The sequence below is a fragment of the Onychostoma macrolepis genome, chromosome 07 (genome assembly GCF_012432095.1).
Source record: "Onychostoma macrolepis isolate SWU-2019 chromosome 07, ASM1243209v1, whole genome shotgun sequence".
Classification (NCBI taxonomy): Eukaryota; Metazoa; Chordata; class Actinopteri; order Cypriniformes; family Cyprinidae; genus Onychostoma; species Onychostoma macrolepis.
In genome coordinates, this window is record NC_081161.1 from 40942110 (window position 1) to 40970006 (window position 27897).

The 27897-nt window shown below is 35.9% G+C and overlaps 1 protein-coding gene across 2 annotated transcripts in view; it reads left to right on the forward strand.

Annotated features, from left to right (window-relative positions):
• Positions 1-25449, forward strand: part of efl1 (elongation factor like GTPase 1) — a 115780-nt gene extending 90331 nt beyond the window's left edge. For both annotated transcript variants that reach the window (XM_058780364.1, XM_058780365.1), the window contains exons 19-20: positions 5228-5412; positions 24163-25449. In XM_058780364.1, the coding sequence (XP_058636347.1) occupies positions 5228-5412; positions 24163-24351 (374 nt within the window). In that variant the 3' untranslated portion in view covers positions 24352-25449. The remainder of the gene's footprint in view (positions 1-5227; positions 5413-24162) is intronic.
• Positions 25450-27897: the final 2448 nt, after the last annotated feature.

Below are 27897 nucleotides of genomic sequence, written 5' to 3' on the forward strand. Positions count from 1 at the left end.
AAATACTCCCAAAAAATGCATTTTTGCGGTGCAGCTTTGATATTATCTGTTTACTAGTTTACTGTTTTTTATTTGCCCATTTAAAATGTACATTATTTCTCTTCCACGGACCAACAAGTACTGATGGCATAATGCATTTGTGTATATATGCATACATTTTTTTTGTCCAGTTGAATAATACCTAATATCAGCTAAATAGCTGCAAATTTCATTAAATTAAATGAAAATGCAATTTTTTTAATTAAATTCATTAATTAAAAAAAAAGTGTCATAAGTATGTCCTGTCGCATTTCTCTATATGAATCAAAAATACTGCAGCAAAGCAAATAAACACTATTTCATTGGGTTTTAGTTGTCTCTTTAGGAAAATTGAAAATGGCCACTTAAAGAGATCGGTGAAAAATCGGTCATTATTTACTCACTCTCATGTCATTCCAAACCCAGTGGAAACCCAGATCAGTGAATAATGACCTGCATTTCAGTCTGTTCTCCACAAAACTATCATATGACTGAGAAATATATGAGTCATATGAAACTTTTATGGTACTTTTATGCATCTTTTTGCATCCTTTTTGAAGTTCCAGTCGTCATTTATGTTCATTAAATTGAAAAGAGTGACCAATATATTCATCAAAAATCCATCTTTTGTGTTCCATGGAAGAAGGAAAGTCACACAGGTTTGGAACGACATGAGGGTGAGGAAATGATGATGGAATTTTAATTTTTGGCATTCTCAATCAGTGAAGCACATGCCAATCAACCTGTATCTTAAATAAATCCACAGTCCCTGATATAGAGAAAAAGGGCCCTATACCGTGCAAAGAGGAAATAGTTCTCCCAGGTCCTTGATTGAAAGCTGATGTGAAACAGCCATGTACCGGTGTGATGTCGTCATTGCACCAGGTTCCAGAACAAAAGCGAGATTGTCTGGCCGACATGCCTGTGTGAAACGAACCCAGTTGAAGGGGTAAGAGAATCCTGCCCCACGAGAACCAAAACCTCTGAGAAAATCAGCCGGCCGGGGCCAAAGGGGAGAAAATACGTAAATATTTTAACAAATGGTGCAAATTACCTTCCCGATCGTTTTTGTTCGCTTGGGAAAAAAGTTCAAAATCTGTAAATGAAGCGCAGGCATTTCGTTTCCGTAACTGCGATGAGAGCAAAAGTATTTGGGAGCGCAGCTGGAGTGTATTAGGGGAGATAATGTTTCTGAATATAAAATATATAAACTTCATTTTTCACTGGCAGGATGTTTTCCATATCCAGATAACTAGGTCACACTGTTGATATCCAGGTGTATGTATTACAGATGTTTCCAGATGAGATAAACGTCTTACATGTATACATTAAAGCTTTGAAGGGCCTCTTAAACATTCTACGCTTTTGTAGCAGTTAAAGGTTTTTACAGATGCCAATTTACAATGTTAGTCAGCAAAAATGTGTATGTGTGCATGTGTGTGTATGTGTATGTATATATAAAATCTGAATATATATTAATCAATTAATATTAAAATTAATAAATATAAAAGTAAATCTAAACATTAAAGGGGCATAACACACAGTTTCACCCAATCTCATATTAATCTTGAGTACATATAGAGTTGTACTGCATCCTTCATATCTCCCAAAAGTCTTTAGTTTTATCATAATTGTAAAAGAAAGATACAGCTTTACTATTCTCTCCAGAAACAGCCGAGCTCCTATCTTTTATAGCTGGGACCGCTCCATCTTTCAGTATCAAACGATGTGCAAATCCAGCATCGAACTGGGCCTTGTTTATAAAACGTTCGTTAACAAACACACTTGTGAAACTCCGTTGCTGACCCGAAAAACAAACTGCATCCACTGTTCATGTAACGCTGGGTTCTTATGGGAAGCTGAACAAGGTTAACTTTCCCTTACAACCAAAAACACACTTCTTCAGAGACATTCTTCCTGAGCAAGTCCCGTGCAGCGCTGCCGAATGAAGCACATTGATAGGCACGCTCTTGCTCTCGCTCTGGTCGATGTGTGTGCGGGCGCATTCTTCCCCAGATGCCCATATAAGGAGTTCCACCCTTCATTGTGTCATGAAGAGCCACAATCGAAAATAAACTTTCTGAAACTTGTAAGAAACCCGGAAGTGTGTATTTGGTAGTGATGCACCGGTTGACCGGCCATAAATCGGAACCGGTTACCGATCGCGCATTATAAGCAAAAACCTGCCGGCTCCGATTTATGGCCGGTCAGCCGGTGCATCCCTACCAAATACACACTTTTTTTTTCTTTTTTTTTCCGATTTTTCCAGAAAAGCGTGCACACTACATTGTAATCATTCGTGAACATATCATTTGTGTGGAAGACATTCTGCACAAGCACAACAGACACAGAAAAACTAATATCAAGAAGCGAACAGCCGTTGGTGTAACGTTGCTGGCGCACAAATAAGAGCCGCTTTCCGATGCTCGCTGAAGTTGCGCGAGCGTATCTGTCCGCGCCCTGCACAAGCGTAGACAGCTATAACGGTTGTTCAACGCAGCTTCTCACATGTTGGATGAGAAACAAAACCGACTAACTTGTGACAAAGCTGATGTGCTTCTTTTTGTAAAGAAGAACTTGCATGCACTTTTGAAAGGTCAGAAGTAAACGTCAGTTCTGTACAGGATGATTATTTTTATTTTACCTTAAAATTACATTGACTTAATTTGATTTAAAAAGCACATGCTGTAGCATCTTTGTTTTACTTGTTGCACTAAACATTATTTGATTTAACCTTTTGGAATAATTTATTCATATAGCCTACTTTGGTTTTATTTAGTTTCACTGGTAAAGAAGACCTTTTTTCTTTACACCAAATTTAAAAACGAAAACGAATGCCGATTAAGTAACGTCTTTGTTTGGACTGTTGATTGTGTTGTTTGGATTGTAACTATGCAGTTGTTGCCTTTTTAATTTCACATGGTTACAGTTAATGTTTTCATTTAAGGCCAGTTTTATGTAATTTCAACCTAATTTAAAAACAAGAGCTAAATGCTGATGTCAGTACCAACTATGTTTGTATTGAATGTACTTCATGCACAGTTACTTCCGTTAATTTCAGATGGTTAGTTATTGTTTTCAATAGCCAAAAGCCAGTTTGGCCTGTTAAATACCAAATAAACATCTTGTTTATGTATACTTTCATTCTTTCTTGTTTGTTGCTTAAAGAAAAAATAAATAAATCGGTATCGGAATCGGCCATGAAAAATCACGATTGGTGCATCACTAGTATTTGGCACAGAGATACTCTGTTCTATGGTCCACCAATAACATTACATCATCCAGCAGTAGGAACGGCTGCAATAACCATCAGTACAGCTGATCTATGACCTCCATCAACAAAATCACTGTCATTACAATTAGACAGGCCGTTTTTGCTACTGTTCCTTTAGGACTTCTATATATAAATGACCTCCACATACTGGTAAAGTTCAGCAACACAGCCAACTTGAAAACTGAGTATGTGTTGATGCATCAGCATAGATGGTCATATGTTAATGTGCTCATAGATTTCTGATTGAGCTGTTTTTGCTGCTTAGTTTCACTAAATAGTCCCGGTGGGCTGCAGAAGGAGCTTTGCGTTGTGAATGCTGGAGTATGTCTACATAGTCCATCAATCTCTTTTAAGAGCAAGGAAAATCCTGTTTTCCACTATACATCCCCTCTAACTGTCGAGTCAATAACAGTTTTATACAACACAGTAACAGAGGTGAGCGCTCATGGCCCAGATGTACAGAGGTCATGACCTTCTATAGATGTCTGTCATCGAGTATTATTGCGAGAGCTTCACGCTCGTCTACAGTGTTAACAGGTCGATGGTCTCTGGGGCCGAACTGGAAGATACACAGGCACTGAGTTTCTTCCCCCGTCACTTCCATGTATTCACCCGCCTGTGTGTGTGTGTGTGTGTGTGTGTCAGCTGCCGTTTGTGTTAGTTGCAGGAGAAGGATATCCGCAACAGATGAATTTTAACAAACGTCTGATTGTGAGATTCTGCCTCGTGATGATGGATTTTGTGTGCGTGTGTGTTTTTAGGTCATGTCTGATCTCTTGTTTGACCGACATAAATGATGGGGATATAAATTAAATAAAGCTAAAATAAAATAAATGTAATTATTAGATGAAAAACATAAACCTAAAAAACTTCATGAGAATTAGAAGTGTATGAAATAAATTTATCTTGAAGTACTGAAATGACTAAAACTAAAATTATATAAATAAGTAAATAAATAAATAAAAATATATAATATAAAATTACGAAATTGTATATACTGTATATATGTAATAAATATATAATTACAAAAGTACTTTAATTTAAATTAAATTACTGAAATTAAAATAAAAAAATAAATGTTAAGATTAGTTTGATAACTTAAGTGTAAGTACCAAAAGTACTTAAAAGCTGAAATAGAATTATAAAAAATAAAAGGTAACACTTTAACAGTAACTTTGCAACTACATGTCAACTAACAGTCATTAGAGTATTAGTAGACTGTCTGCTTAATATCTTCTAACACTTTATTTTGATGGGTCCACAACATACAACATACTGACTATGAGAAACTTTACAAGTATATGTCAACTTATTCTACTAACCCTAAACCTACCCTAACAGTATACTCTGAGAGTTAGTAGACATGTAGCTGCAAATTAATGAGAATTAGTTGACATGTAGTTACAAAGTTACTTATAGTTAGTAGAATGTCTAAAGTGGACTATCAATATAAAGTGTAACCAAATAAAAATATATAATTATATGTAATGAGAAAAGCATGTAACAAAATTACTAAACTTGAAGCAAAAACAGAAAATACGAAAGTTAGTTCAAAATAATAAATACTGTAATAGTCTTCATTAACAGCAAAATGAGTAGATAGTTAAGATCAATTAAGTTAAGATTAGTTAACTGAAATAAGTTTAAGTACTAAAGACAAAGACTGAAAAAGAAATAAATTAAAGCTATATAGAAATGTTTAAAAAATAATGACGACACGCATGTAACAAAATCACTAAAACTTAAACTATTAAAATTAAAACTGAAAATATAAAAACAAATGCTAATTCAAAATATTAATAAATGCTATAATTAATTAATAATTAATTGCAAAAAGGAGTAGAAGTTTAGATCAGTTTACAGTTACTTTGTATATGTTTTTTTTTTTTTCCCCAAGTGAGGTTCTTCAGGTTTGTAAATATTTGTGTGTTGCAGGTCGTGTGTATGCTGTTCTGTCCAAGCGGGAAGGACGAGTCCTCCAAGAGGAGATGAAGGAAGGGACGGACATGTTCATCATTAAGGCTGTGCTTCCTGTTGCCGAGAGTTTCGGATTTGCTGACGAGATCAGGAAGAGGACGAGTGGCCTGGCCAGCCCACAGCTAGTGTTCAGCCACTGGGAGGTGAATGAATGAATGAATGACTGTCTTTGTGCATGAATCAATGAAGGAAGGAGGGAATGGCTGTGCGAATGAATGAACAAACTAATACAAACTAATACATTCACTCAGACTCACAACTAAACGAATGGCTGTGCAATGGTTTCATACATTTTGGATTCCTGTAGTGCCCTTTCCCACTAAGGACAGTTTAACACACTCAATATATAGATTTTAAAAACGATCAACCGGTCAATCAGAAATGGTTGATTTTTCCAGCTTAGTTGTTATCTACAAAATCCAATATCTGTTGACCTCTTTAATAATTAAGGAATGAATGAATAAATAAGTGAATGAATGAATGTGCGAATAAGCAAATTAATGAATGAGTATGACTGAATAATGAACAAACGATATTAGTAAACAAATATTTGAAGAAAAATGAATGAGAGTGAATTAATTGAGAAATGAGTGAACTATTGAATGATTGTGAATATTGAATGAATGCACTAATGAATCAGTGTGAATGAATGAAGAAATCAATGAATGATTAAAGTATATGCTTGTTTGCGTTATATTTCGTATTTGCTTCATATTTTTGTGAAAATTTTCTTTGATGAACAGAAGAAAAAAAACTATTTCAAGTGTCCTTGCAGAATACACGTATTAATTTTGTTCAAATTTTGTTGTTCTGACCTCAGACTTTTGAACAGTAGTGTATGAATGAACAAATGACAGCAAACTGAAGAATGAATGAGATGTTTCTCCTTTGCTCTTTGACGTGTGTACAGTTATCTCACCGTCAGTCAATACTTTCCTCAGAACACAGAGTTAGTTTACTGTAGGAGACAGGACATACACCGCAAAGATACTGGACCCAGTGCCAGACGTTCATATCTATACAGACGCCTGATAATATGTGATCATACGTGGCTGGAAAACTGTATGGGCAGGCCAGTCCATTAGATCCAGTCATATTGATCTGCTGTCAGATATCAGGACTGCTGATCTGGCAAAAGTGTGTTTACATTGAGTGTGTCGAGCAGTCAGCGAACGAGCCGTGTGTGTGTGTGTGTGTGAACCCAGAGAGCGCGGTGGATTTATCTGTGCATTGTAACAGACATGAGGGCTGAGCGGCATTCAGTTAAAATGACAGTGACTGAACCGAATAAAGATAATGTAGAAAATAGGATGCAGAATTGTAATTTGAATTTTAGCAAATAGAATTCAAATTCAAATAAATTCATATAACTAATTGGATGGATGAATGGATGGAGGGATGGAATGAAACAGTAAATTGGTTAAATTGATAGAACGATGGATGAAGCGATAGATAGATAGATAGATAGATAGATAGATAGATAGATAAGTGGATGGATAGAGATAAATCATGATAGATATGGATGACAGAACGATGGATGGGTGGATTAATAGATGATGGATGGATGAACAGATTGATGGAATGATAGATGGATGGATGGCTTGATAGATATAGATGGGTGGATTGGTAGAATGAAGTATAGATGGATGAATATATTTGATAAGTGGGTGGATAGAGAAACCGATCATGGATTGATATGGATGGGTGGATGGATATATACATTGATGGATGGCTGGATAGATAGATATAGATTGATGGGTGGATGGACGGATAGAATGAAGAATGGATGGATGGTTAAATTGATAGAACGATGGATGATGGATAAATAGATATAGATTGATAGAATGATGGATGGATAAATGAATAGATAGATAGATGATAGAGATATTGCTAGTAGTGTAAGCTGAAAGACTGAATCAAGTGTCATTCTTCACTGATCTTTTAACTCAATGGAGTGGAGGCGTTCGGTCGTGTGTATTTTTAGCAGATTGTTCCTCACGTGGGAGTTCACTGTGATTTAGAAGAGCGTTTTAGATACTGTGTGTGTGTGTGTGGTGGGGGATTGGCGTGAAAGAGGATCAAAGGCTGTAGACACCACATGTGTGCCGTCTTTAACCCGACGGCTGGCTGGACGTGTTCTCTCCACGCCAGGGCTGGGTGAGCGGACGGAGCTCTGCGGCCATATGGCACTACTGTCAGCCAGGATGATGGGTCGAGTTAAGCCGGACATGATACACACACACACACACACACACACACAAAGGGCATATAAGGTTGTCTGCTACTTCACAAACCAGTCGCACCACTTTTTCATGCTGTGTCTCTGAGTGCAGAAACCTGCGTCTTATTCACAAAACACCCACAGTTCAGTGCAAACTCTAATAAGTGTGCTAATATAGCACAGTACTTCAAGGATTATTCAAATTAAATCACAAGTCATAGCTAATGGGATTTGAACTCACAACCTCATAGTTACTTTTGATCCTTCGCTAAACTGCAGCACTCCTGATCAGTCAGTCCTCTTTATCATCTGACAGCTGATGAACTCAGGGTGAGATTTAGTGCTAATCTTGATTTTATTATGCATGTCTGGAATACTTGATTCTGATTGGTCAGTTGTGACATTCTGCGGTCAGATATTTTGACGTTTTGACCACAAAGCTGCCTAATTGACCCAGGAAAGTGATTTCCTACATAGCTGTGCAAGTTTCATACCACTCTGCGTTCTAATTTAGTCTCACATAATAAAATAATTTAGACTTTCAGTGTTATTTATTTGGTACTTTTAAATAATTGTTGTTAAAATGTAGGTTAATGCATAGTTTATTTATTTACTCATTCATTTATTTGGTAGCTGTAATAAATACAGTTGCGACAAAAATAAATGTATTTATTTATTTATTTGGTACTTGTGATGAAAAATATTTATATTTGTTTATTTGTTTTAACATTTATTCATTTGGTATTTGTAATAATTGCATCAAAACGTAGGCTTTTTTTTTTATATATATAGCTTTATTGATTTGATAATTTTGTGGCTACTCTTAAAAAGCAAATTTATGCATAGTCATCTGGTAACATACAGAAAATATGTTGCTTCAAGGTAATACTACATTTTATGATAATGCAATACATTATTATGTCTTGGTAGTCAATGCTGAAGCGTGAGTGTTGAATTAAATTTCCTTTATTCTGGCAGAGAAATTTTACTTGATTTTCTGAGAAATAAGCCATGATTAATGTTCTGTATCTCTACGAGGAGAAGAACAGTTAATAATCTCATCCTTCACATGAGCTTTCTTGTACTCATAGTGTTTGAGTACAGTGTGAGTATCACACACACTCACTAACACACATTTGTCCTCTGGTCTTGGTACATGCAGACTGTGTTTGCCTTGCTGGAGGAGGGTAATTCAATTCCATGTTTAATTCAAACCTTGCCTTGCTAGATTTTGAGGCCGGCTGCATTTTCAATTCTTCTAAATGTGGCCTTTGTGTGCAGAGAAAAGACTAAAGACGGTGTAAAGCGGAGCACTGCAGCCCGTTTTGTCCTCCTGTGTGTGTGTGTGGAGCGTCTCCTCTTACAGCTGAACTGCTGTTGTTCTCTTTTGGACGTTTTATGTGTCTTAAGGTGCTTGTTTTGACTGCAGGACTTCTACAAATCTGTGTTGTTTTGTTAGGCCTAAAGCGTTTATAGCATTTATAAAGAACAATTCACCAAAAAATGAAAAATCTGTCATCATCTACTCAGTCTCATTCTGTTTCATGTCCTTTATGACTTTTTTATTATTTGGAAACAAAGATTATCGTCAGCACAATGTTCACTTCTCTTTTACAAATGACATAATGATCAAGTTTTACAAAAATTAAAAAATTAAAATCAAAGTCCATATGACTCTAACGACTATTTTTATTTTGATTAATCTATCGACTAATTTATCGATTAATCGATTAATCTAAACGATTAATTTACCACACCAAAAAAATCAACAATTTTACTTTTTAAATATTTTATTAAACTATATTTTATTATACCAAATGAAAATGTCTATGAAATCCTTTTTTTAAAGCAAAAGTGCAACATAGAGTGCAAGAAGCAAGTGTTATAATCAAAATTACAATCAAAAAAACACTTTTTAAAGGAGTATTTACCAGGATTTATTTAGGAGAAAAATGTAAATGTGCAGTATTTCTGAAAAATAAAAAAGAAAGAAAGAAATGCTTCTTTTTTTCTTCTTTTTTTTCTTTTTTTAAATAAAATAAATTAATTGGAGATGTGTTTGGTTATTTAAATTTAATGGAACCATTAAAATGGAATCCAGAAAATGGAAAACAGAATTTGGTAAAGATAAAACTGTAAAACTCAATTAATTAGACAGGCTTTTTGATTAATAAAATTTAATTCAACCATTAAAACATGAAAATGGAAAAAAAAACTGAATTTAGAATTAAAACGGATTTCATAGGGCCCCATAATTATAATATTTTATTTTATTTATTAATTTTTTTTTTGTGGTAATAAAGATAGATGTAAGTGAACAATAGCCTTTAAAATGACTTAAAATACATATATAATAGCAGTGAGGCAATAATAATTAGTTCAAATAAAGTACCAAAAGCAATAAATCATATGGTTTTATTGAAAAAAACTGTTAAAATACATAATGTCTTATAAACAATAAAGCTAATGTGCATTACGCATTACAACAAAGGCCTGCAGGGGCACCAACGGCCTGACGATTGTTTTTACACATTACTGCGCCATCTAATCCTTGTTTAATATTGACCAAGCACTATTTAATTCAAATGTCCACTTAATCTTTAATATTTGGCCATTTCTTTAGGACTGAAATGTTATAGCCACTGTAATTAAATGAGTATGTGGACATCAAAACGTGTAAACTCAGAGTGAGGGTTTGAGCTTTTATTTTGAAACCTTGATGTATTCTCCTGTGTTTGCGTATATTTATAAATGATTTACCTTACAAATCTGATGAAATGGCGCACGTTGCGTTCCCAGATGGACGTTATAATAAACCCAAACTCAACAACATGCAGAGATGTAAATGAGAACAGTTTCTGTGGAGCTACTGTGAATGGAGCCGCTGTGTGACGCACGTACGTATGTAACCTACACGCATGTAAATACTGTAATTAAAGCACATATACTCTATTAGAACTGCATTGCATATAATTATTTAATTAAATCGTAGCGTTTGTGAATTCACAATTATGATTTTTAAATGGGTTTAACATATCATGCAGCCTTGGAAAACAGTCTAATAATGTGTTTTATGGATTCTCTGTGAAATGCGCCACTTCCAGTATTTTGCTGGTTAGTCGACGCGAGCAAAATGAAGTCGACGATTTTTAAAAATCGAATAGTCGAATAAAATCGACGAATCGCGACAGCCCTATACTCGAGCACTGTAATGCTTTTTGTGTTTTTTCCATACAAAGAATGCAAAAATTAGCCATTGACTGTTCATAAAGAACAAAAGAAGCAGCTAGAAGTTCATGTTCATAAAAAGTTTGTGGTCCATAAGATTTTTTAAAGAAATGAATACTTTTATTCAGCAAGGATTCATTAAATGGATCAAAAGTGACAATAAAAACATTTATAATGTTACAAAATCTTTCTCAAATAAATGCTGTTCTTTTGGACTGTATTTTTATCAAAACATCTTGAAAACATTTGTTATGGTTTCCACAATAATACTAAACAGCGCAGCTATTTTCAACATTGATAATAGTGAGAAATGTTTCTTCAGCATATTAGAATGATTTCTGAAGGATCATGTGACACTGAAGACTGCAGAGTAATGACACTGAAAATTCAGATTTGATCACAGGAATAAATTACATTTTTAAATATATTCAAATAGAAAACAGTTATATAAAACTGCAATAATATTTCACAATTTTTCTGATTTTGTTTTTTTTGGTTTTTTTACTGTATTTTTGATCAATTAAATGCAAACTTATTGAGCATAAGACTTTCAAAAATATTAAAAACCTTACTGACTCCAAACTTTTGAAAGGTAGTGTATCTCTGTCTGTATTCATATTTATATCATTTTATATATTATCTGAATTCATACAATATCTTTAAGTCATTATTCACTGAAAATACTTGCGAATGCATTCGGATATGATGCATCATATACATTCAGATTCGTCAAAATGTGCCAGTTTTGAAATGTACCGCTTCAAATGTTATTGTTTACCACATATTTCATGACTCATAATCATTGATGTCAGACTTGGGTTGATTGGCATCTTGAAATGCCATAGATTTTCAGCAAAATATATATATAGAAAGAGAAATTTGCATTCTCTTCCAAATGTCAGATGGGTTTGAAATGACATGAGGGTGAGTAAAGAGCGATTTTCTGCTAAATTCACCCTCTAAGCAGTGTTTTGTCACCCATGAACATGATTTCTAACTGGATGTGTTTTGTATGGTGGAATCAGGGCTTTGGAGACGGTTATTGATATGTGGTTTTGCGGTTGCACATGTGTCCTCCTGCTAAAGGCATTATGTGGATCCGTTTCAGGGCGACTGATGTGTCAGGAAATGAAGTTGGGTGAGCAGGAATTATAACTGACAGGAGTCTTATAAAGTTGGTCTGGATAGCGTTTCCTCATCGCTTTTGTTGTCGATCTCTCACCTGTCTCATTCTCTCTCTCTTTCTCCGAGAGCCGCAGAGTTGAAAAGGTGCCAAACGCAGGACGCTGCACCATTAGTGTGAAAACTCAGCCATATCTCAGAGAACCTACACACTCCGTCTGACAGCCTGCATGCGTGCATGTGTATGCATGCTTGTGTGTGTGGGCAGATGTCAAGCTTTGACAGCAGCTTTTCCATTGAGAGAGAGTGTGTGTGTGTGTGTGTGTGCGTGCTTGCGTGTGTGTGTTTGTTCCCTACTGTGCGGAGAGCCCATTAGACGCCATTAGACACATATGCCAGGGCCGCGAATCCACCCTCGATCTGTCTGCCAAGCGTCTGCCCGCCCCTACCATGAGACACACACACACACACACACACACACACACACACACTAATCAGCGCCGGCCATGAGCGAGACACATGCAGGTCAACATAATCTAATTGTGTAAGATGGACAAAGAAATGGATTAATGAGTGAGTGAGTGAGTGAGTGTGTGTGTGTGTGTGTGTGTGTGTGTTACACTGGGCCGTTGTGCGATTCTGACACACAGTTGGTGTCATTCAGTGTTGCTGCTGCTATCAAACACACACTCCATCCCGTCGTGGACAGCGGCGGACGGTCGCTCATTAAAACCTTCCGTCTCGCTACATTTCCATTCACTGGATTTGTCGTTTATTATGTAACAGTTATCAGGTTCAGCATAATGACTGATTGAACAACAGAACAACCTTGAGAGTAAAACAATAACTGAATGAGTGTTTTTTTTTTTGTTTTTTTTATTATTATTTGATGTTTTGTTAATTTGATAGAGGAGCATTGCTAGGAAAATTTTATAGCGTTTGCCTCTTGAGCATATTAGAATGATTTGTGAAGGATCATGTGACACTGAAGACTGGAGTAATGAAGCTGAAAATTCAGCTTTTCATCACAGGAATATATTACATGTTAGAATATATTAAAATATAAAACTTTATTAAAAATTAAGTTATTTTAAATTGTAAATTGCTACTTTTACTCTTTTTTTTTTTATCAAATAAATGCAGCCTTGGTGAGCATAAGAGACTTCTTTTAAAAACGCTGAAAAATCTTACCAACTTATCGCAAACTTTTGAACAGTAATATTTGTTTATGCATATATGGGTTTTTTATAACATACCGTTTAATTAACAGTATTAATACTTAAATTGGCTATTTTTCTTAATATTAGTGTGTTCTATATATTTTGTTTTGAATATTAGCATAGCTGTTAATGGCATATATATATTATGCATATATAATACAGAGTATATAGTAGTATATAATACAGAAAACTGTCAATATAAATAAAAATGGACCATTAACCAAATATTTGTGTGTAATATAGTCTACTATTAAAAAGTTTGTGGTCAGTAATTTTTTTTGTAACATTTGTAAGAAAACTTTTGTAACATTATGAATCTCTACTATTACTTTTGATCAATTTAATGTGTCCTTGCTTGATAGAAAATAATTAATTAATTAATAATTCTAAATAAATTTATTTTAATTCATCTTAAAAATCTTATTGAACCTAAACTCTTTTTATAAACCCTAAAATGTGTATTTAACAGGGTAACGTAAAGTCTATTTAATTTACTACAGAAAAGTAATTATTATTAAAAACAGACTATTCTAGCCAATATTTGTGTTCTGTATGTTTCTCTGACTTCTCTTAGGATACTGTATTGTTATCTTAACAACACGCTACCTATTTGAATCAACAGTGATTTGATTTTTCATGCCGTTTGTGTAAAGAACGCTATTTGTGAGTTGCAGCTCATATATAACGTTCCAGATCAGGATTTTGTGACAGTCACAATGCTGTCTGTGCAGCCAGTAAGAGCGTGTGTGTTTGTGTACACATCACAGATGGATGAAAAGTGCCCTGTCACTTGTTGAGCTGTGCTTGAGTGAGTGCACACACAAGACAAAAACTCTTTAGTGGAGGGAAAAAACAGGGATGGTAACCCAAGCTGTCAGGTCAACGGAGAAAGAGAGAGAGATGGGCAGCATAAGACAAATGAGAATAAGTAAGCAGATATCGAATCAAAGAGCAGCACTCAGGAAGCTCTTTGCTCGTGCTCGATGGCCGTTTAAATGCTAATCGTCTGTAAGCTGGTTCTCTTCTGATCCGCCAGTGATGCTCCTGAAGCGCTGGACTGGTTCGGTGTGTGGGCAGCAGTCGATGGCTGTGTAAATCGGGTCGTTGTTGGCCTCTGCCATCTGTCCCGAGGTAACGGAGCCCACGCCATGGGGCCTCTCTGGGACCAGGTGCAGGGGCCCTGCTGGACTCTTACAGTAATTGTACCACTCGCGCTATTGTCTGAGCATGAGGTCATATTGTGTGGAAGTGTGTGTGTGTGTGTGTTGCTGCAGGGATGGCGTCATCTGTCGAGCACCTGCTCCCAGTGCTGTATGAGTGTGTGTGTGCTGATACATGCTCTCGCTGTGCCTCGTATAATGACCATTATGTGTATCTCTTCACAGCAGACAATTGCGTAGTCTAGTTCTGCCCTGGAACGACTCATTTTCTTTTTATAATGAGAGAGAGGAAGACAAAGGGACAGAAATATTGTGCTGCCAGTTCCTGACTGACTCACAAATTAACTAAACACTTTAAAAATGTGCCTTCACTTGTGATAAAATTTAGATTTTAAATTCTGAGAATCAGTAGCACTTTACATTGGCGTGTACTTTACATATGACATTAGGGGTGCCTGTTTTAACCGAAATCATAACAGATTCAAGTTAACATTATTGCAATATGCAATTCAATCAAAAGTTTGTTCAATGCAATCAATAGTTATTTAACAATTAATATAACAGTGTTGTACTAGGCATGTGCTAATGCATATTCTAATGCAGTAAATTACATTCTGAGATATATATACACATGCATATATATATAGACACACACATGGTCAGAATTGTTGGTACCCTTGGTAAATATGATCAAAGAAGGCTGTGAAAATAAATGTGCGTTGTTAATCCTTTTGATCTTTTATTTAAAAAAATCACAAAAATCTAACCTTTCATTGGAGAATAAGAATTTAAAACGGGGGGAATATCATTATGAAATAAATGTTTTTTCTCAAATACATGTTGGACACAATTACTGGTATCCCTAGAAATTCTTATGAGTAAAATATCTCTGAAATATATTCCCATTCATATTCACAATTTTGAGCACACCCGCGTGATTATGAACATGAAATTATCCAGCCATGGCTTCCTGTTTCACAGAAATATAAATAGGAGGGAAAACAAAACAAAGGCCAAATTCCAAATGAATCATCCCTCACAATGAAAAACCAAAGAATATATTTCTGATGTTCAGCAAAAAATAATTGAGCTTCGCAAATTAGAAAGTGGCTTTAAGAAAAGAGCTAGAGCAGTGAAAATTCCCATTTCCACCATCAGGGCAATAATTAAGAATTTCCACAACAGAAAATGTTACGAAACTGCCTGGAAGAGGACGTGTGTCTATATCGTCCTAATGCACGGTGAGAAGGAGAGTTTGAGTGGCTAAAGACTATTCAAGGATCACAGCTGGAGAATTGCAGAAAAAGGTTGAGTTCCGGGGTCAGAAAACCTTAACAAAATGATCAAACAGCACCTACATCACCACATGTTGTTTGGGAGGGCTTCAAGAAGAAAATCAAGAAAAGAAAATGCTTTCACCAAAAAACAATCTCCAGCATATCCAATCACGACTGGAACTTCAAATGGGACTGGCTTCTATGGTCAGATGTAACTAAAAATTAGCTTTTTAGCAGCAAACACTCAAGATGGGTTTGGTGAACACAGGGATAAAAAAAGTACCCATGTGTACAATGAAATACTGCTGTTTTTGATGTTGTGGGCCTATATTTCTGCTGGAGGTCCTGGACATGACATCATGGATTCTATCAAATACCAACAGATAAAAAATCAAAAAGTGACTGACTCTGTTAGGAATCTTATAATGGGCCATGTTTGGATCTTCCAACCAGACAATAATCCAAAAACAAACCTTAAAAACAACACAAAAAATGGGTTCCCTGACTTGAACCCTATAGAAATTGAGTGGTGAACTGAAGAGAAGAAGCACCAATCTAAAGGGAGCTGGGAATCTAAAGGGTCTGCAGTGATTCTGGATGAAGGAATGGTCTCTGATCTCTTGTCAGGTGTTCTCTAACCTCATCAGGCATTATAGATCTCTAATAAGATGGTGCCGCTGATGGCAGCCTCCATGTCGTGCTCTGCAGTTGTTTTTATGTTTTCGTTAGTTTGTCCTGTCTTTAGTTATATCCCTGCAATTACTTTCACCAGAGATGAATTGCTGGACATTCGGCAGTACACACCACCCGATATTTCACCAGTTTTCGACTATTCTGATGTTTTGCTGGACATTGTAGTCGGCGGAGTAGAGGCGCTAATCAAAAGCTTCAGGATGCACAGACGGAGGAAGTGAGCCGGCGTGCTCGTGAAGCTCAGACAACGCGGATTTAGAACGCCGTTGCCTAGCATCCATCTGGCGAATCTCCACTCTCTACCCAACAAAACGGACAAAATCCTTCTGCTCTCCCAGACAAAGAAGGATTTTTCAAACTCTGCTGCTCTGTGTTTCATGGAAACCTGGCTGAATGATGCCATTCCGGACAGCACGTTAAGTCTGCCGGGCTTTCAGCTGTTTAGAGCGGATCGCAACGCAGAATCAACAGGGAAATCCTGTGGCGGCGGGGCATGCTTTTACATCAATGAGAGGTGGTGTACAGATTTAACAGTGTTAAAGAAGATGTGGTGTTCCGATCTGGAAGCACTTTTCATTAACTGTAAGCCACTCTAGCCAGAGTTTTGCTCGTTCATTCTCATGAATGTTTACATTCCACCGCAAGCGCACATGAGCTCAGCTTTACAGAAACTTGCTGATCAAATCACAGACACAGAACAACAACACCCGGACTCTGTTTTAATCATTCTCAGGGACTTTAATAAAGCAAATCTCCCCCGTGAACTGCCAAAATACAGACAGCATGTTACATGTCCCACCAGAGACAGTAATATACTGGATCACTGTTACACAGCAATAAAGGATGCATATCACTCTGTCCCACGGGCAGCTTTGGGGCTCTCTGATCACTGTTTAGTTCATCTTATACTGACCTACAGGCAGAAACTGAAATCAGCTAAACCTGTATTAAGGACTGTAAAGAAATAGACTAATGAAGCAAAGCGGGATTTACAAGCCTGTTTCCACCTCACTGATTGGAGTGTTTTTGAAGCTGCTGCGAACGATCTGGATGAGCTCACAGAGACTGTAACATCTTATATCAGTTTCTGTGAAGATATGTGCATTCCTACCAGGACTCATCTAACTTACAACAACAACAAACCGTGGTTCACTGCAAAACACAGACAGCTCCGTCAGGCCAAAGAAGATGCTTACAGGAAGGGGGACAATGTCTTGTACAAACAGGCCAAATACACACTGGAAAAGGAGATCAGAGTGGCAAAGAGGAATTATTCTGAAAAACAAAGGATTCAGTTCACTTCCAGTGACTCAGCATCAGTGTGGAAAGGTCTGAAATAGATCACCAACTACAAGGCACCATCCCCCAGCACTGTGGAGAATCAACAACTGGCAGATAATACAGGAAAAAAATACCCCACACTAGGGATGCACCGATACCACTTTTTCCAGTACTCGCCCGATACAGATAATTTTATTTTTGGTACTTGTCGATAGCGAGTACCGATACTGATATTTTCATTGCATTTGTACATTTTTTAAATATTGGGTACAGAAACCAAAAGAGTATGTATAATGTTAGTTGGTTAACTTAATTGATCAAATAGATACAGTCAAACCAAAATTTATTCAGACACCTTCAACATTTCTCACGTTATCACAGTTTATTCGCTATCCACCTTTTTCTTCAACGCGGAAGTAAGCCTATGGGTGAGACTTCCGGTTCATTAGCCGCTATAGGTAAATAACGAGGAGAATAACAACGTGCAGTAAATGGTAAAACTGTTTGCACTACAAACCAGCATGTTCATAATTAAGATAATACATTAAAATAATACGATAAGACACACCAATTTTCAATATCAAGCAGCAAAACGAACTGTTTTGTACAGCTAAAAATAGCTGGATGCGGATGAGACCGGAAGCTAGACCCATAGAATTTACAAATGGCCGCGCCCATTTTTATGTCAAGAAAAAGGTGGATAGTTTATGGTAGTAAAATACGACAAGAACTCAGAGTTAAACTGTGTCAGAACAAATTCAGCTCGATAATATCAGATAACTTTGATAGAAAGGTATGTGATGGATTACAATCAACCAAAATTATTCAGACAGCTGTTAGTATGACAATATTTACACAACTCTCAATACTTTGTCAGGCAACCCTTAGCCTTAATGACAGCCTGTAGTCTCCTGGGCATGCTGTCAACCAGGTTCAGGCAAACCTGAACTTCAGTTTTTGTTTTTTTCCAGACTCGGCCTGAATAATTTTTGGTTCCAAATTTGTATCAATTTTATTGGTAGTCCACTGTATGAAGAATTTTTGGATATAATATGGTCACAGTTTACTTTATTTTGCTATCCTCACTTACATAAATTAACTATAGTGTCCTGCACCCACTAGTAAAAAATATCAAAAATTATATTTGGTCTCTGAATAATTTTTGGTTTGACTGTATATTCTTCGATTATTTTCACACTTAATTATGCACATTAAAATGTATTTTACAAGTTTTTGTTACTTTCACTGTTCTTTTTTTTTTTTTTTGCTCTATGGTACATCATCTTTAATTCAATTGCATTAGAGCTGCTAAAATCACGCGTTTTGCTGTAATAATGCAGGGAACCACTCGTTATAAATCTCCTAACTGTGATATTTTCAGAAATAGAAGTCGCGTTTTTCTTTGCTTTTCTTTCTAATGCAGAAACACTCATGAAGCAAGCAAAACATGCACAACGCGCACACATATTTGGTGCAGAATGAGAGGGACAGTACATCCTAGCGCATTTCACACAGGCTAGTTTCACTTTCGCCAGAAAGTCGTGTATGCTTAAGGTTGAAAATAAATGATTTATTTTATAGTGAATGCCCCTATAAATTGTCTTATATTTACGATTCAGTTTTAATCCAAGTGATGCATGCTATGTGAGCGAACATCAATAAAGATCACAGAAGTGCGCGCGCTCTATCTTTCTCTCCCTCCCTCCCTCCCTCCCTACCGTTAAGTAACTTGTGCATTGTTTTGCTTACTTGTTTTTGACATATCTGACCGAACTACAAACGTTCCAGTGATGTCTGTGAGAAAAGTATATTCACTCGACAAGCTCGCGCATCTGCGCCGGCGCCCGCTCAATCCACTCAGCGCTTTGCTTTTCAGTTCGCGCACATCAGCTATAAAGGCATTAATACTGAATGTTTAACATTATTCATTCGTAGACATCCTTAATCTCTAATAACTCCATTCTGCTGCATGTTGTCCTGTTTCTTTGTCTGATTATGGCACTTATCACATGCTGTGAGGTATCGGCGCTTGGTATCGGGGCATTTTAACGAGTACGAGTACGAGTACAGGAGCTCAGTATCGGGCCCGATACCAGTATCGATATCGGTGCATCCCTACCCCACACCCGCTCTGAACACCTCTCCACACAACCATTAACACCTCCAGCAACCCCCTCTTCCCCACACCTACACTTCAGATCAGTGAAGACGAGGTGCGCCAGATCTTCCGGAAGCAGAAAAAGAAAAAAGCACCAGGCCCAGATTGTGTTACACCAGTCTGTCTTAAATCCTGTGCTGACCAGCTGGCCCCCATCTTCACACAGATCTTCAACAGATCACTGGAACTGTGCGAAGTCCCTTCACGCTTCAAACGCTCCACCATCATCCCTATCCCAAAGAAATTCCTCCGTCTGTCAGTGAATCAACAGCTTCCTGACAGACAGGCAGCAGCTAGTGAGACTGGGAAAATACTCATCGAGCACTCGTGCGATCAGCACTGGAGCTCCTCAGGGCTGTGTTCTCTCCCCACAGCTCTTCTCCTTGTACACCAATGACTGCACATCTAAAGACTCCTCTGGCAAGCTCCTGAAGTTTGCAGATGACACCACACTGATCGGCCTCATTCAGGACGGTGACGAATCTGCTTACAGACAGGAGGTTAAAGAGCTGGCTATCTGGTGCAGTCTCAACAACCTGGAGCTCAACACGCTCAAAACAGTGGAGATGATAGTGGACTTCAGGAGAAACCCCCCTGCTCTTCCCCCACTCACGATCATGGACAGCACTGTAACGACAGTGGAGTCATTCAGGTTCCTGGGCACCACCATCTCCCAGGACCTGAAGTGGGACACTCACATAGAGTCCATTGTTAAAAAGGCCCAGCAGAGGTTGTACATCCTCCGCCATCATTGAATCCGTCCTCTGCACGTCAATAACTGTCTGGTTCAGCTCAGCTACCAAATCTGACCTCAGAAGACTACAAAGGGTAGTCCGGACTGCTGAGCGAATCATTTGTACAACCCTCCCCACTCTCCAAGAACTGTACTTATCCAGAGTGAGCTAAAGGGCTGGCAAAATCACTCTGGACCCCTCACATCCAGCACGCTCCCTCATGAACACTTGACAATAATTGTGGAACACACATTATTTATACACTTATTTATCTAACACACATACTCAGTCTACATTTCAATCTGCACATAATACCTAATTCCTACATATACCTGTACATATAATTGTCAATTTGTATATTGTTGTTCCTTATTTACTTGTTCTATTTTTTATTCTTTTATTATCTGTGTTTTTGTTCTGTCACTGTCATTCTGTTGCACTGTGGAAGCTTCTTGTCACGAAAACAAATTCTTCGTATGTCTAAACATACCTGGCAATAAAGCTCATTCTGATTCTGATTATAGGAGAAAACTCCTATACTATTTTGGCAAATGGAGGTTTCAAAAAGTATTGAATAAAAGGGTACCGTTAATTGTGTCCAATGTATATTAGAGAAAAACGTTTATTTCATAATGATATTTACCCCCATTTTAAATTCTTATTCTCCAATGAAAGGTTAGATTTTTGTGATTTTTTTTTTTTTTTTTTTTAAATAACAGATCAAAAGTATTAACAATGCAGATTTATTTCCACAGCCTTCTTTGATCATATTTACCAAGGGTACCAACAATTCTGAGCACGCGTGTATACATACATACATGAGTGAGTGAGTGTGTGTGTGTGTGTGTGTGTGTGTAGGTGTGACTGGGTGTGGAAGTATGTAAACAAAGGAACATGTAGAAACATGACATACAACAGACATAACAATAGTAGAAAACCATAATAGTAATAGTAATGATGACAGTAATAATAATAATAGCATTAATAACAAAAAATTAGAGGATGGAGTATGAGGAAGGTGATAAGTAATAATAGTAATAGTAGTAGCAATAATATTAATTTAAAAAATAATAATAATAATAATAGTAATGAACTCAATTCATCAGAAATGAGGGGAAAGTTGGAGGGTGAGGAAGATGACAAATAACAATAATAATAGTATTAATTAGCAATTAGTAATAGTAGAAACAATAACAGTATTAACAATAAATTTATTCATCAGAGACGGGGTAGGTTCGAGGATCAGGAAGAGGACAAATAGTAATAATAATAATAATAATGGTAGTAGTAGTAGTAGTAGTAGTAATAACGATACCAACAACAATGATAATAATAAAGCTATAAATAGTAAGATATTGCAAGGCTTCCTCTGGGCCCTCCGTGAGCACTATATATATATATATATATATATATATATATACATATTATTTTTTTCTACATTTATTGTTGAATTTGTGATAGACATACATTTTTGTCAGCTAGTGTATGATGCATTAAAAAAGCATGATGTGCGACAAATCTTTAGGGTTTGCCCAAACCTTATTTATTTTCTGAGACTCGGCTGTACTGCTACGTCTGCTCTGTTCAGTGAGCGGCAGAGAGGAGCAGCGCTTTCAGTTAAACAGATATTATTTTGCTTCTCTAATTTTACTTGCAAGTATAGCTGAAAACACAGCACAGCTATTATCAGTATCTTATGTGTATTTGATTTCATCAGACGATGGCTCGATTATCAGGATTTTTGTGCAGATTAACAAGGGAGAGCTGGTTATGTAGCTTAGTCTTAATGGGTCGCGTTTCAGTCACTATTTCATATTCATTCCGTTGTCTGACAACAGAAACAGTCAAATATATCAATGAAAACAGTTTTATTGATAATTTAGCTGCATCAAAATACAGTATGTGGGCACAGAGAGGCAAACAAATCTAATAATAAATAATAAATGTACATTTTGCATGTTCAGAAGAAGTGAGCTGCCCTGTCGTGAAAAAATGTAAACAGGTTTGTGTCAGTAAATTGCTCAGTGCAAAGAAAGAGAAGTAATGGGAACCTGGTATTTCTTTTTTCATGTGTCTAATAGACATGAACAAGTTCTTTGAAAAACATCTAGGACCTTCGAAACATGTCTAGTCTTCATGCTCTATGTTGACTATGGTTTCAATAATAATAAACATACATTTGCATAAAGCATCCATATTTGTCCATGCCCATGCTGATTAGAGTATTAAAAACTTGAAAAGTATTAATTTAAGGTACATTTAGAACAAATAAAAATGTGTGATTAAGTTGCGATTAATCACGAGTTAACTCATGACAATCATGCGATTTAATCACGATTAAATATTTGAATCAATTGACAGCCCTAATATATATATAGATAGAGAGAGAGAGAGATGGAGAGGGACAGAGAGAGAGAATTTATTGACCGTATAATCATATTTTACAATCATGTGCTTATGCCTATTTTGGATAACCCAGTGATGTCTGTGTGTGTGTGTGTGTGTGTGTGTTGTGTTATGTATTTATTTATTTATTAATCATGTGTTTATGCTTAATACAGGAAATTAAATATTTGGCGAATAGATATTTTTATTTTCTTCAAATAAAATTCAGGGTTATTTATTCATTCATTCTATATTTAGTAATCATGTTCATGTTTATTAAATTAATTAATTACATTGCTTTTTATTTATAGTTTCTATAATTTATAGTTTATTTATATATTTATTTTTAATTTAATAATAGTAGTAATGCCAATTTTGGTCATTTTAGACCATAATAATTTTATGCATATAATATAGATTTAATTTGATATATTCTAGATAATCCAATGAATTAAATACCTTCAAATTTCAAATTCAGATATTTTTGAATAATCCAGTAATTCATCTAATTTAAATTTAAAGAGACGATTTCCAGTACTATTGCTCCTTTAGAAATAATTGTAAAAAAACAGTGTAAGAAACCTGGGTGTCATAATCGACTCAACTCTCAGCTTTGACAATCAGATAAAGTCGGTAGTAAAGATCTCCAGGTTAAAACCCACTCTTAGTTTTAAAGATTTAGAGACCGTTGTCCATGCATTTATTACCTCGAGATTGGATTATTGCAATTCTCTTTATGTTGGGATCTGTCAGCCACAGCTATCTCGTCTGCAAATTGTACAGAATGCTGCAGCCAGGCTTTTGACAGGCACGAAAAAAAGGGATCATATTACTCCAGTATTATCCTCTCTCCATTGGCTACCAGTTCAGTACAGGATCGATTTTAAGATTTTATTGATGGTTTTTAAAGCACTTCATAACATGTCCCCAAGTTATATCACCAATCTTTTAGAGTACCATACATCGGCTACGACACTGATCAGCAGATAAACTGTTACTGGCAGTTCCTCGTTCTAAGAAAAAAGTCTAAAGGTGATAGAGCATTTATGGTTGTGGCTCCCAAATTGTGGAATAGTCTTCCACTTCATATTCGGCAGGCTCCATCCTTAGAAGTCACCTTTTTACATTAGCTTTCGTAGAGATCTTTCGTAGAGGAACAACCCCGATGTGTAATGACCTGATAAAGGGTATTTGTCATCAAGTGATTTATTCTTACTAATTATGTTAGATGTTATTGTTTTTAATCTTTGTATGTGCTTTCTTTTAAATTGTGAAGCACTTTGGGCAACAAAATTGCATTAAAATGTGCTATACAAATAAATAAAAGTTGAAAGTTGAATTTGTTGCTTTAAAGTGTTGCAAATCTATATGCACAGCACAGAAGTCATTAACAGTGTATGTGTGTGTGTTTTAGGTCATCAGCAGTGATCCATTCTGGGTTCCCACCACTGAAGAGGAGTACTTACACTTTGGAGAAAAAGCAGACTCGTCCAATCAGGCTCTGAAGTACATGAACGCCGTTCGCAGACGCAAAGGCCTCTACGTGGAGGAGAAGATCGTAGAGCACGCGGAAAAACAGCGAACTCTCAGCAAGAACAAATAAAGCCAGTGATCCCCACTAATGAAACACGAGCAGAATGAATTCAGGAAACCCTTTCTTATGTCAACTGTTGTTTTAAATACAGTGCAACAATATACTGTATGTAAGAATGCACAGTTTTGCACAGTTGTTTAATTTATTTAATTGTTCTGCTCATGTTTTATGAAAGAGCTTCATTAACTTATTTGGTGTCTCACAACCACTTCTTCATTTGACTTGATGGTATCAGTCTCTAATGACCAACCAATTGGCTGAAACTGAGCAGATAGTGATTCAGGCATTATCTTCAGAAATGTGCTTTTAAAATCAGTTTAGTTTATAACAGTCCACGGTTTCCTTCATAATGGATCTCTTGATTTCCTATTGCAAAGTGGTTGAGAAACCAATGTTCAAAATGTTAATGGATTCAGTGACTGAACCTCATTAACTAATATCAGTTAAATCTGCTGAGATACTTCAACTACAACTGAACATTTCTGCGTTATATTCATCTGCACTCATCTGTTGTAAAATTGTGCTGTGCTATTAAGCAATTAAGCAATTGCAGTGCACTGCGCAACCTAATGTTGTAAATATTATACAGCGATTGAAGTCAATTACACAGTTCGAGATGTTTTTGGACCAGACTGAAGGAATAGACTGTCTGACTTTGGTGCACACAGATTGATTTTTCTTCTTGTTTTCCCATCACATGTTCCTAAACAACCGTTCCTTCCTCAGTTATTTAGGACAGGATTCAGTTCTACAATTAAAGGGACATGCTTTCAAATCATGCCGTATCTCCTTACGTGTTTGGGATCTTATGCTGGGGTCTGCCGTTGCATAATTTAAGAGTCCTCTTGAAATACAGTTTCAATTAGTTTGAAGTGAGGCGGCCCTGAAATGAATTCCACCATCGCTCCCTTTTGGTTTACAAACGTTTAAACCCTTGATTTAATTTGTGTGGAAAACAGCTTTAATGGCGTTGGGAGAAGGATTTGAATTCTTTAATAAGAAAGAGCAAATATCTTGCAAGGAGCTCCCAGAATACTGCAGCCGTGTGAAATCACTACCAAGATTTAGGAAATAAACTTGACTGAACACACAAGTTGTTGCCTCTGTTGTGCAGAATGCTTTACGTTTCTCAGTTCTGGTTGAATTATCAGTTTGTGCCAGTGCATTTTAATCACGTCATTGTTTTTATTTTCTGAAATGTAGTCGTCTACCTGTTATAATCGTAATGTTTATTTGAAATTAATATTATTTTTATCTTACAGAATTATTTATATTTACATATAATAATAATTATTATTAGTAGTAGTAGCAGTAGTAGTATTTGTTTCAATTTGGGCTGTCAATCAATTAAATGTCACAGCTAAGTTGTTGTTTTTATTAATTTCCTTAAATAATGTTAATAATAATTAATATTATTATATGTAAATTATAAATAATTCTATAAGATCAAAATAATATTAATTTTAAATAAACTTTACTATTATTATTATTATTATTATTATTGTTGTTGTTAACTACATGTTACAGTATGTTAGGACAATTAATAAAACAACAACGTGATTGATATTTAATTGATTGGCAGCCCTAATTAAAACAAATAATAATAATAGCAATAACAATTATTATTATCATTATTATTAACAGCATGTTATGTTAGGACAGTTCATAAAACAACAACTTGATATTGACATTTAATTGATTGGCAGCCCTAATTAAAACAAATTGACGTTAATAATTAATTAAAATAATAATAATAATTATTATTATTTGCATGTTTTAGTGCAATTCATAAAAATAACTATTTGATTTTGGCATTTAATTGATTGATAGCCCTGTGTTTTGTTTTCTTTTAATTAGATTACAAAAGTTTACAGTTAATTGAAAAAGATTTTAAAAAATTAATAAATAACCAAAGTGTAAGAAAGTTGCACACATCCCACAAACCCAAATAGGGCTCAGGTGCAGGACAAAAAAATTCTAACTATAGCAAAGGAACAAACGTAATGTCCGCACACTGAATTGACTGCTCCATAAAAATATCTTTTATTGCAACATTTCGACCATCGTGTCTTCGTCAGGCACTTTAGATTGTTGTTACTTTGTACTTTGAGCATCTCAAATTTGGGTATAGATGATGATGATTATATCCAAGAATTATATCCAGAGTCAACCCTGAATACATTGTAGAGCTTTTATCTAAAACAAATTGCACTTTCATACTATTTCAACTTGTTATTTGCAACGAAATTAGCCGAGGAAGCTGGCATGACAATTAAAAAAAAACACCAACCAATCAACCATAATGATTATAATTGGCTCTTTTCAAGTATTTGCCCATTAAATCATATATTGACTTTATGCATGGATCAAAATGCAACATTCTGAAGTGAGATCCTCTTCAAAATGATAGCTGGCTGATCTGAAGCCTGCTTCTCACAGCACCCAGTCTCGAGGACTGATCCCAGATCAGACGCTGAGCGCAGGGGTCACTTCTGCAGCGGAGGGTAATGACCTGCATTTTGCATTAAGCTAATGGGGATAATTTAGTGGAACGAATGGCTTTAGTCAGCAGAACAGACAAAGCCTTCAGATGCTGCAGATAAAACTTTTAACCAATGCAAATAGCAAGTTCCACTCAGGCCTTCACAGCTATTAGACTCCAGAGCTTATTTACGGCTTCAGACTCGTCATACTGGCCATGTGGGGGGAATTAGAGAGATGAGATGTACGGCAGCCCTGCGCCAGCGGCGTCTGGAGAACATTCTCCTGCGTTTATTTAAGGCTCTGTATTGCAACATTGACTGTGCTGTTTTTCAGAAGTGAAAATCACATTCATTTTCTCTGTAGTGAACTTGACTTTAATGGTGATGTATACGTTTTTTAAGACAGAGTCACTAAAAGCTCTGAAATTGTAAGGTGATATCTGCTTCTATCCAAGTGTGTTTTTAATGTTTTGATTATTGATGAAAAATGACACTACCCTTAATTCTAAAGAGAGATTCACCAATCACAGAAATTGTTGTTTCCATGGAAACAGCAATTTGGTGGTTAAAGAAGTCACCAGTGACCGCCCACTTCCATGAAGCTCTGCTAATGATGTAATCGAGTCGGTTTGAAAGAAGTAATGCTTATTATTTGATCAAAAATACAGTAAAAATAGTGAAATGTTATAGAATTTAACATAATGCTTTACTAGTTGAATAAATTTTAAAATGTAATTTATTCCTGAGATGCAAAGCTGAATTTTCAGCATCATTACTCCATTCTTCAGTGTCACATGATCCTTCAGAAATCATTCTGATATGCTGATTTGCTTCTGAAGAAACGTTTATTATTATTATCAATGTTAAAAACAATTGTGCTGCTTATTTTTTATTTTATTTTATTTTTTTAAACAAACATTTTAAGGATTCATTCATGGGTAGAAAGCTAAAAAACAGCATTTATTTCAAATAGAATTTTTAAATATTATTATTAATTCTTATTAATTTAATGTGTCCTTGAGGATTAAAATGATTTAAACAATAGTGAACATCTAAATATTTTGCAATACAT